General features: G+C 37.6%; 1 protein-coding gene across 1 annotated transcript in view; it reads left to right on the top strand.

The window, feature by feature from the left end:
• CPEB3 (cytoplasmic polyadenylation element binding protein 3) overlaps positions 1-12,306 on the top strand; it is a 57,230-nt gene that overhangs the window by 19,960 nt on the left and 24,964 nt on the right. Inside the window, exons 4-5 of the mRNA XM_009077014.1 lie at positions 8,388-8,555; positions 10,507-10,596. Coding sequence (XP_009075262.1) covers positions 8,388-8,555; positions 10,507-10,596 — 258 coding nt within the window. The remainder of the gene's footprint in view (positions 1-8,387; positions 8,556-10,506; positions 10,597-12,306) is intronic.

Here is a 12,306-nt window from a genome sequence, read left to right as displayed (position 1 = left end):
GAATACAAATGAATGTTCCAAGCTAGAAATAAGATTCTGGTACCTTATAAATCAAGGAGGTTCCCAGTCTTGTCTAAAAAACTTCCCTTTAGCCAGTCTACCTCTAAAATTTCTAATCTGGAAATGCTGACTTGTTTTTTCACAGAGGTAATGCTATTTGAAGTCAATTTAAGACGTGTCTTTAAGATTTCCTTGAAGTGTGTCTATGATATTGTGGACACAATTGCATGAACGAGATAAATACCAACAGTGAAGAAAGAATGGGTTTTTTTAAATGTCAAATTACTTTCTATTAAGTTTTCTATGAAATATGATAATACAAATAAATGGTGTCACTTGTTTCTGGATTTGAAATTACCTGATCAGATTCACTTTTTAGCTGTGATATGGATAGAGTTAATTTCTTGGATTTACAAAATTATTTTCTCCTAAGTCTGCTAACTATTTGATACCTATAAAAGGTGCAGTTCCAATCCCATGTTATAAAAAAATCAATGAAAAAAACAGAAAAGTTATTTTTGATCAGTTTGGTATAGTTTTATTTGAGATGCAGTTAAACACTGAGCCTTTTCCTTTTTGAGCCTTAGTAAACACTAAACATTAGAGTGAGTTTTGATTTATTGCAACAATGGCTAGCCTTAGTTTTGTGGAATTCCAATAGCATTAGCACTAAGTTTTCTTTATTGCATTGCAAGTTTTGGGGTTTGGGGAGTTTGGTTTCCTTGTTTGTTAAAAGCTTAAGGTTGAACCCTTCATCATACAGTTTCATGTTTGTAAAAATACACTCAGCTTCTGGGGTGAGGTGAGTTAATAGCTGCAGGAGAGTTATCAGGGGTAAAAAAAATAAATCTCTTCTTTTATATTTTAGGACAGGCAATTTGGGACATAGCAGTTATGTAACTTTGTACTGGTCAGTTAAGGAAAGCTACTAAGGATGGACAAACACTAGCACAGTGGTGATCCTTCTGGGAGTTGCACAACCCATCAGTGCCTGCAACAATTTCACTTTTTACATGCTCCATAAAGCAGCTCTATTTTCCTTAACACTCTAGTGTCCTTGGAGCCACCTAGGAAAGAATCACTTGTGTTGAATTCTGAAACATTCAGGAGGTGATTTTCTGTGCAAAATGAGCTTTATATTTGGCACCAAAACCAATATATGGGGAATAGCTGCATTGGTGGGGGTACAATTTTGTGAGCTCCCAGTCTCCTTTCTTTTGTCTTCTCTTGGAAGTACCCAAGAGAGAAAGTAACTTTGGATACATAACTCTGCAATTTAATTGTTTGTAATAGTGCAATAATCTTCTTATTGGCTCCCAAATGTCTTCATTCAAGAATAATCTCTAAATTGTTTATTTTCTAAACTGTTTAGTCAGACTGAAGGCATTAGGAAATTTACCTGATCACCCATTCATTCTGTTAAATCTGTTGTGCTTTGAACTTTGACTTTGTGGACAAGAGTATTTTTAATTAACTTTTTTCAAACGATGCATTCTTACTTTGCATCCTTTGTAAGCAACATAATAAAGTGTGCATTGATATTCCAAAGTTGCCATGCTGAGTAACTGTCAGCCAGTTGGAAAAAAGTAACATTTAAAGATAAATACTGGATAAAACTGAGATAACTTTCAGATTGTGTGTGTATATATATGCCAGATATAAACAACAATGGTGAAACTTCATCTTCTTTGAGTGCAAATGTAATGCAATGTTTTTAAATCAGCAAGATCTGAGTTGCCTGTCTTCCTGTTTAAGTGGATTGCATTATTTTCCTCCTGGAATTTGCAGGCAACTGTAACTATACCTTCAGTGAAACTTTTTTATGAGCATAGAGATTGTGTGTGAGTGCAAATATAAGAGAAAAGGATTATTCTGCAGTGCAGTATGACATAGAAGTGTTATAGCACATGAATAGCAATAGGGTATTCTAACATACACAGAAGTCTGTGGTAGATTTCTAACATCACATACTGTTCAGAGCCTAAAAGTTTACATTAAGCATGTAAACTTAAAAAGAAACACAGAAGCCTTTTTCATCTCATAATGGAATAATGTTTCTTTATTTAAATTTTAGATTGGTAGCATTCTGTTTGAGAAACCTCTTTCAGATAAATTGCTCAAAATCTGTTTATAGCTATACCTTGATACATGCTTTTCTGGGTGTATGGGCCTTCAATCAAGACAAGGACTTGCTCCAAGAGATCTGATAATGATTCTTCTCCATCATAATAAGTAATAAAATGTGGCTTTAGCAGTAACTAGAAAGCAGAAAAACTAATTTTATTCTTGCTGCAATGCCAGCTCTAGCATTAATTCTCCCTATTGCTTCCTTTGCAAGAAGCAGAGTCTCTCTCAGGACTCACCAACCACCTCCTTGTGGCTGAGTAACTGTTCACACAAACAGCTCCTCCTGTCTTTGTTAAGCTAAGCTGTGAAGCAGTTCATCATAGCCCTTAGAATGTTTTAATCCCCCTAATGAGATAGCCGTGTCGTTGCTTTTTTGTGGCCTTGTTGATGGTGGGAGAAAAAGATGTAGATGTCTGAGGCAATGTTTCTTCAGGGCTTGAGGCAGAAGCTACTTGGGTAGAAGAGAGGTTACTACTAGTGCCTGTGCTGAAGGAGGGTCAGCCTTGCTCTGGGTGGGTAGTTCCTGGGGCCTCTCAGAGGTGAAGGCCAGGGGATCAGCCAGCAGATGAATAGTTCTCAACTAGCCACAACTGGTCTCTTATGTAGTTCCTAGCCAAAGAGTAGTAGGTAGGGAACGCCGAGGGGTATGGTGGGACACCTGAGTGTGTAGGGCAGGACTTGAAGGCATTGTGTTAGTTTGGGAAATAAGAGATGGGGTTAGGGAGGAGGAGGAATACCAATAGTATTGCAGTGAAGAGAGAAAGAAACAAACCAAGGCTGTGTAAGCTCACATCCGTTGAAAAACCCAATCTGATCCTTAGCCTTCCACACTTGATTACTTTGGGAGGGCAGATATCTTCCGTGACAGGTTGAGGTCTCTGTGTAGATGATGTGTTTCCCAGATTATTTTCTGGCTTTCTAAAATTTCAGATCCAAAAAATGCTGCTTTTTGTCTTCCCCATTACATCACAAAATGATCTTCTGCACTTGTCCAACACTGTGGATTTTGCCATTGATACATTGATGTCTTATTGAAATGCTGTGTTAATTCTGGTAGCTATAAAGGCATTTTGTCAATCTGGTTTTACTCATGGAAACATACAGGCTATTGAGTTCATATTGTTTCAGTAAGATTTTAGTATTTAGAAATGGCTAATTATTTAAATGGAAACATAACAGGAAAATATGTTCTCCACAACTATTAATACAATGCAGAATTAATTCTTTTAATTAGGATTACTGTTGATGTTGTTTATTGCCTCTTAAAACCATAATCCTAAATTATTTTATAGTACTGTCTGATATGCCTTATTTTTTTAATACCTTTGCTATGTACAAAACTTGCACAGCAGGTATGTTCCTTTTTTTTGGTTGCCTTTTTTTTCCCCTGGCTGTATAATCTTCCATTTTTCTCTTTTCTTGGGTTGTTTGAATTTCATTTTGTACTTTTTCAATGTCTTTTCCTTCTTTATGGTGGGAGGGGAAAAAGAAGAGGTAGAAGCTACATTTTCTTTGCTTTTGGAGCTAAATCTGATGACAGCTGTACCGACAATTTTCTTCTGTGTTTACATGCAGCCAGGAGCTATGGGCGGAGAAGAGGTAAAAGTATTTACTAAATGTTTTGTTTGCTGAATAGTGGGAGAAATAAATATTTAGTTTTCTTATGTTACCGACTTTAACATGATTTGATTGATCAATTGCTTCTTACAACCCAATTGCATATTCATTTGCAGAACAGGTGCCTTTTAACACCCTCTTAAACCAGTGATGATCTTGAGCTGATAACTTGAAGTGTGTTGCTGTTATTGGTGAACTGGAGGATGATTGAATGCAAAGACTCTTTCATGATGTGTATTTGTGACTTTAATTGTGTAGTGCTCCGAAAAAAAAGGATTGTTATGGGTTTGTTTGGTGTTTGAGGTTTTTCTTGTAGAAGTAAAATGTTTAACTACTGCATTGAACAGTTCAAAACTACTTTTTTTTTTGATGAAACAGCTTTCACTGAATATTACCCCTGACTCTTACATTGAATTGCCTTAGGTAGAACATGTGTAGATACCAATACTAATAACTGTCCTCAACAGTGATAATAATTTTAAAAGATACCATATTTGAGCACATTTGAACTGTATTTCATCCTAGACAACCCTTAAAAAGTTAAAGCAAACTGAAAACATTTTACAAATGTGCAGTGCTTCATATCAGTTTATTCTGAGAGATTAATGAACACGGACAACAGCGAGTTTGCTGACTACCAAGGAAGCCACTAATGCAGTTTACACTTATGTACTGTAGCTTACACAGACTGTTTTTTATTGAGAAAATAACAGTGAAAATTGCAGCTTTTAACAATTAGAGTTAGGCAATGCCATCTGCTTGGAGTACTTCAGCATTAAACTTAGCTTTATCTTCCTTCCCATCATGTTCTCTGACAGCTATGCAGGTGCCATTGCTTCCTTTTCAAAATGTAGCATTTACATGTAGTTTTTGGAGACTGTCCTGCTTGAGCAGGGAGGTTGGACCAGATGACTCACTGTGGTCCCTTCCAACCGAACTGATTCCGTGGCAGATGCAGCCATCACAGGCTGATATCATCCTAAGAGCTTTTAGTTTGCACATCTGTATGGATTGAGGCTGTACAGGCTGTATCAACACAGTTCATAATATAGAATTTGAGCTGATTTTGTTCAAAGCTGACTAGTTCTAGTGTTCATTTGATAGCTAAAGCAAAACCAAAAGATTCAAGTTTTCCTCACAAACTTACCTATTTTTCCCCACTACCACAGATCAAGCTACTGTTAACAGATGTTGAAAGCATCCTGCTCATCATTTTTCAGTGCCCTCGTGGTACTGAAACAAATTGGGGGGTATATAATATTGTATACTCTCTCTGCATGTGAACACTGTTTAATTTCATTTTAAGATGGTGACAAGTGTTTCCAGACTGACCAAATGGCACCAGAGTAGGAGAGGAGGTAGGAATCAGTAGGACACCATAAACTACTTGCAACTCATGTTTACTTCTAGAAACAAAACATAATAACATGGCAGTAATTGTGATGATGACAGGGTAGGCTGTTTTATTCAAATTGTAGTGATGACAAAACAGGGCAAACAAGTTCTGAGTGTGCTGAATGTGCTGGACTCTCAGAATTGTTTTCTCTTTGCCAAAAAGCATGTTTCACTCCATAAGACTCGTTACCTGTGTGGAATGTGGGCTTTTCTGTAGTAACAAGTAGATTTGTGTGTGTCTTGTCATTAACGTTAGGGATTTTGTGACTTGCCTCATTCATGCAGTATTAAAGTCTGTAATGTTTATGCTTTATCATCACCTTGACTTTTACAGTGTTGTTTTTGAGCTTTCTTAACATTAAGAAGCATGAAATTCTGCAGTAGTCTGTTAGAAAATTACTTGTCAGCTATCAAATATTCTCACATATCCCTCTCTGTTATTGTTTTCACCATTTGCATTGTGGTAATATGTAGAGTAACTGCAGACAATTTTTTTCAAAAACTCATTTAATGTTTGTTACACTTGGATATTTTAGTTAGTGTTTGATTCTGTCATTGTGACTAAGCATCTTCAGTGAGAAGTTTTGTCAGATGTTTCTTGGGGCTTGCCATGAACTATCAGTTCTCTAACTGATCCTCTGTTTTCTTTGAGCAAATAGATGAACATTTCTTTGTAGGTATCATGTTCAGAGCTGTTGAGTCATGTTCTTGGTACCTTGTTTTTAACTTTTGCAACCAGTTTTTCAGGTATAGATATAAGCAGAGCTATGGGAATCAGCCCAATCTATTTCGCTACGCTGACAGCTCAGAGATGCCCAGGGAGGGGTGCAGGAGCATATTAAATAAATAGTGCATTTAGTGATACTTTCCCATAATGTTCCCCAGAAATTTGCCCCAGGAGGTTTCTTGAGGTGATGTCTCAATATTTATTGCTTTAGAATGGATTTTTCTCCTGTTCTGACTCATTTCCTTTACTAACCCTACATCCTAAAATGCTCTTGGCAAGGGGTTCTGGGGTTTGCCTTGCTTTCAGCCTTGCCGTGTACTGATTGTGTTCAAAGCACTTTATTTTTCCCTTACTGGAAGAGACAATGAACAATCATTCCCAAATCCCTTGCCTGTATGTTTTCCATTATTTTAAATGTATACTGCATACATCTAACTCTACTTGACCAACTGTAAAGTTCTGTATCATCATTTGCATTTATTTAAGGTGAGTACAGTGCCTGCAGACTGTCAGGCATCTGGCATAAGAGGTGATCCCTTACTTTCTAAGCTCCTGTGAATTTTTATTTCCTTCAAAACTTGGCACTTAGTCTCCTCTGCAGACCTGTATTTTGGTTGAACACCTTCTTCTAGTATCTATTAATGTGATATAGTCCACTAATGGCTAATGTTTGTTGTTTGTTTCATGTTTTATAAGAATGTAGGTTGGTGGGTGGGAATTAAAAGATTATTTAGCTCCTTAGGACTGTCAGTCTCTTACAGACCTTTCCAATTTTCCTGCTTTTCAATGGGTTTTCTGATTTGTTATTTTCACACAAATTTAGTCTTCCTAATTAACTTTTCTCTCATGCATGTGTCTTCTTTTATGTTGAAATGCATATGTGTATACACATGCATGACCTGTTTGTCCACTAATGCAATATTCATCAATAGTGTTTGCTGGTTTATGCTCTAAACCCATTTCTGACAACAAGACTTCGAAGAGTCTCAAAATCGTTCTCCAAATGTGGCATTTCCCCTGGTTTTTATGCTGTAAAAGCACAGTAGGATTTTTGCTTCAGTGGATTTTTGTGTCTGTGATCTCTGTCAATGTTTAACATTCAGTATATTCTTTCTAATCAAGACTTTTCCAGTGCCTGGTGTTCATAAAAAAAGATCAGGCTGGTGTTCTGTGTCAGCTGGAACATCTTTCCTGGGTTTTGTTGGTTAGCTTGTCTTCCATATATAGGATTGCTGCTTCTTTTTATAATTTGTCCTTTACTGCTGGAGACTATTAGTGGTATTTTCAGTGCATATGTTTCTCTGATTAGTGTCTCTCTGCATGTCTTGATTTTTTTTCCCCTTGCCCCTGTTTTTATTTCCTGTACTTCCCTGTGCTGTTAATACCAGTATGGTATTAATCAGTAAGTCAGTTTTATGTGATCCATTACCTTTGAATTTAATTGTGTGCCCTGTTATTTGTATTTATAATTAACCCCTCTAGAAACTGTTTGTATCAATTAATTATAATTCCATCCCTGGGAGCAATCTTCCATGATCTGATGGGACAATGAGCTTTTTCAGAGCTGAGGTGTGGGGTTTTCATGTATACATCTCTCTATATTGCAGGACTTATTTTTAAACTCAGATGTAGGGAATTTTTAAATTCTAAAGTTGGCATGTTGCTTATATGCAGACTTTGAAGATTTTTTTTTTATCTTCTGCATTAATAAATCTGTTTGTTGGATATTGTGTGTATTCTTTGGTAGTAATAGCAACAAGTGAGTTGCATCAGATGGGTGCAAGTAAATTCTTTACTTTTCACTAACAAATTGAGTAGCAGCCATTTATGTTGATTTTATTCATTCATTACTGAAAAGGTGTTTTAACACTGAGTAACAAACAGCCTGACAGACTCTCCTAGCTAACAACTTTTTTACTCAAGTGCAAGTCCTTTGTGGTTTATTTAATAAGATGGTTTTGAGAGGGGGTGTTTTTTGCTAGCTAAGTTTCTTCACCTACATGTTTAATATCCACAATGCAAAGATTTTCCATGTTTATTTTGCTGTTTGCCCCATACTCAGCCTTGACCTCTGTTTCCTTGAGGTGGAAGTGCTGCAGCCTGTAAAGCACTCTGAAGGACTGTCCTGCCCTGCAGTGAAGTGGCTTGAGGAATCTGCTCTCTAAGTTCATTCCTTCAAGATCTGTTTTGAAATATTTAACTCTCTAAGAATCAGTTTGAAATGAGAATCTTGCAAAGGTTCTTTATATAGCTGCGACACACAATTTCATCAGATAACTTGTTTTTCTTTGCTAGACACTTTCAGGGGTTCATTTTATTGAAAAATAAGGTTTATTGTCTTGTAAGGGTAATACACTCATTGAAAAATAGAAGCAATACTAATGAACATCATTTGGACCCTTAGCTGAGCCCTTTAACTCAAATCTTCTTAAAACAAAAAGGCAAAGCTAACATTTTTTACTGAAACATTTAATTCTCCAGGAAATAGTGTTAACTGTAGATACTACAAAATCTGTTCCAGGTCGGTCTTCTCTCTTTCCTTTTGAAGATGGCTTCCTAGACGACAGCCACGGTGATCAGTCTCTGTCATCGGGTCTCAGCTCTCCAACACGTTGTCAAAACGGAGAAAGAGTGGAACGCTATTCTAGAAAGGTGTTTGTTGGAGGTCTTCCTCCTGACATTGATGAAGGTACTGTGAATAAGTTACCTTGGTGTGATGTGGGAATGGGCTTGCAGATAATTAACTCTGAAAAAAGGTCAGATATTCATAAAAACAAATGTGTTTTCCCAGGTGTGTAGCTCGTAGTGCTTGTGACATTACTTAAACCAAACACACACCACCACCCCCTGCAACACCTGAGGCTTATTTCACTTGACAGTCTTTTGCACTGTAGATCAGAAGAGATGGAGACAGTCACGGCTGCAGAGCAGGTCTTGTGATCTGCATGTCTTTCCACAGATGTAAAGCTGAGAAACGGAACTTAGTAGGTGCTGTCTCTCCTCCAAAGTCTTTTCCTGTTCTTAGATGTGGTTGACTTGAAGGACTTTGTTAATACAGACTTTATCAAAATACATTGGGCTTTAATTAATCAGCTATAATATATGCAGGGTTCAGATGACAAATGTAGGGCAATTAATATGGTTACAAAATAATAACCAGCTTAGTAGGGGTGGTTAGGGGTTTTCTCAGTCTCATCAATATCTGCTCTACTTGTGTGTGCCCTCACAAACCCATACTCCCAAATGAAAATCATGACAGTTTTTGGTGTATTTTTCACATCATACCTGGAATTCACCACTATCCAGCTTCAATTGGCATAGATAGGGAATGTCTTATAATGAGAAAAGAGAGATCTCTGAACCTGATCTACTGAATTGAAGCCTAAACCTACAGCTGTAATAAAGAAATAGTATGAGTTGCCAATTTATGGTTTGCAAACAGCTCAAATGTGGTTCCCATGTCACATCATGAGCTGCAGTGCTGTTGATTGAGGTAGTCTGAGTCTCCAGCTGTAAGAAGCAGTACAGGAAGTTACATGGGAGCTGTTACCCTCTGTCATGAGAGGTCTGCTTCAGTAGCCCTTTTTCCTTCAGCTCCTCAGGTATACAACATGTGCTTTGTGTCTCTAGTTGCTTGAAAAATCTGGTGTGCAACTCATGGGATCAGATAAACTGGACGCATTTCAAACAGCAATCCAAACATTTGAAAACCCCACTACCTTTTCTCCTGATAGCTTCTTGCACTGATATATCTAGATTCACATTAAACATGATTTTAAACTCATTCTTTCTTGAAGTGTGTAAAAATGCATTTAGGAAAATATATTTTTTTTAAAAAATCTAAATGCTTTTTTCTGAAGCTTTTACAAGTAAAACAAAATTGTCCTATAGGATAGTCTGATATGCATGTTCCAAGGTGCTCCTAACCCCACTGCCTTATCTCCTGATGGCTTATTCACTGATCTATCTAGCATCACGTTAGATGTGATTTTAAGCTAATTCTTTCTTTAAAGTACATTAAAAATGCATTTAGAAAAGTAGATTTTTTTTTAAAAAAACAGCTTTAAATACGTTTTTTCTGAATGTGAAACAAAATTGCCCTATAGCATAATTTGATACGTGTGTTCCACGGTGCTTCTAAATTGATGCTTAAAAAGTGAAGAAATGACTTGGTAGTTCAAGGCAGATTTCCCGAGGGGATTGAGGAAGGTGAAATCCCCAGAGTCTCATGACCTGCAGCAGGCTGCTTTCTAGGGCATGCTGCAAGGAGCAGCCGTGCTGACATGTAGCTCCTCCGTCAGTCCCATGTGGCTGCATCTGACCCTGCTTTGTGGCTATAATTAGAAATAGACTGCAGCTGAAGCATATTCACTTCTGGTAGATCATGTTTGCATTTAATCCTGCTGCAAACTTCCATTAGTGGAATGCAAAATGACCTTTTTTTTTTTTTTTAAGCAGCCATGTATAGCAGAGAGATGAAAGAATATTTAGGTGTCCCCTATGGGCATTGTTGCAGTTTTCACTGTTCTTAATGGGTGTAGAAAACAGTATATTTGTTGTTTTTTTCTTAAGTAAGACTTTTTACCTTGCTACTGTCAGTCTTCACATTCTCTCTAAGGTGCCTCATTTGTTTTTTGTAGATGAGATCACTGCCAGCTTTCGTAGGTTTGGACCTCTTGTGGTGGACTGGCCTCACAAAGCTGAAAGCAAGTCATATTTTCCACCTAAAGGTAATTAGTTTGAAATACATTTTTGCAGGCTGTTCTGGTAAAAGGAAATTACGTCTGCAGTGTGGCAATGCATTACAAATAATAGATTTGACTCTCTATAACGAGTTTTCTGTCTTGCAACAAGTATATTTTCAGCCATTGCCATGTTGGGAAAACCATAGTTTGGTTACTGACATGTGCTCCTTTGTGTGTGCTCTTGAGCACACACTGCATCTGTGAATTATGCCTTAGTTTATCCTGGGATTAGTGTAGAAGGCAAGTTGCAGAAATTTCCTGGTGCTGATTCCATTGCACTTTGCACATTGCAGAAACCATAGGAGTAATGGCTGGAAGGCACTGTTGGATTGGGTGCACAGTATTTTGTAGAGAAGCATGACTCCACTTTGTGTATGTTCTGACCCAAGGAGCTGTGATTCTGCTTGGAACCACAAGCTCTGCATCAGGGCTCACCAGGTGCTGGGGCACAGCAGTGAGCTCTGCTGAGAGAGGACAGGCTGGCATCATGCACCATGGTCACAGAGATTGCAGGCTGGAGCTGATTTGGCTCAGGGTGGTTTAGAGTGTGTGCAGGTGGGGCAAAACATTATGTAGACCTGTTTTGGCTGAGAACAGTTGATGGGAAATGGGTTTGGGAGAGTTACTTGGCTAAATCAAACTGCTCTTACTGTACCTGATCTCTCCTATGTTTTTGTGTTATATTATATACATTCTGCTCTCAATCAACATTGCCTCTTGCATATAGTTTGTGAATTCACTCCTTGTCTGAAACAGTAGCAGGAAGTTACACACAAAATTTCTGATGTATATGTTAAGATTTTCTGTTCTCACTGACCATGAAAGCTCTTAATTGCTCATTAAGGCCACTGATTATTTTGGCAGAACAATGGGCTGCTCAGTCAGTGAACTAGCTAATCCTACAATATTTTGATAGATACATTTTGACTGTAAAAACACCCAAATAAAAGCCAAGCTAATTTATTTGGAAGCTTAATTGCTGGAGGCGAGATGACGCTGTGACAAATGCTTCCCCTGTAAAGAGTATTCAGGACACTTGAAAACAGAACAAAAACCCATGCATGCTTCCTCTTTGCTGTTCTGTTCTCACCACTCAGCCTTGCTCTCAGTAGTTATGCAACGTCTGTTCTTGAATTTGAAAACAAAACAAAGAACCCTCAAATCAGCAACACCCCAAACCTCAACACCCCACCCTGCCAGATATTCCTAAGGACAGTAGGTAAAATAAGTTGTTTTCCCTTTTTATGTTATTTTAAACGTCTTTAGGGTATTTTTGGCTAGTTCTGATTGTGCTTCACTTGGAAGTTTAAAAACAATAGTAGCCAAGCCGGCATCTCCTTGTCCTTAGTATCTCTTAGTGCTCTCCACTTTTTTCCCCCCTTCTTTTCTTTTTTTGCTCTTACTAATTCAATAAGTAGCTATTCATGGTAGATCAACATGGGACTTCCAATTTTGATTTTGTTCTGGATCTGACAGTGGACTAGTTATGCCTCATCAAACTTGTAAAAATGTTTTTTGAGTAAGATCTATTTTAGCAGAAGACAAGGGAATGCAGCCTCACTTCTATTTTTGTCATGATTCTAATCTAGGAAACAGCTTTCAAAGCCCCTGCCAGTTGCCCTGAACGTCTGTCTGAAAGTGCTAAACAACAGTCAATCCCAACTGTTCCAGATTTATTTATAACTGGCTTCTTAG

The sequence above is a fragment of the Acanthisitta chloris genome, unplaced genomic scaffold, assembly GCF_000695815.1.
Source record: "Acanthisitta chloris isolate BGI_N310 unplaced genomic scaffold, ASM69581v1 scaffold9486, whole genome shotgun sequence".
NCBI lineage: Eukaryota > Metazoa > Chordata > Aves > Passeriformes > Acanthisittidae > Acanthisitta > Acanthisitta chloris.
Note: the sequence above shows the minus strand (reverse complement) of the source record. Positions and strands in the feature narration are given on the sequence as shown.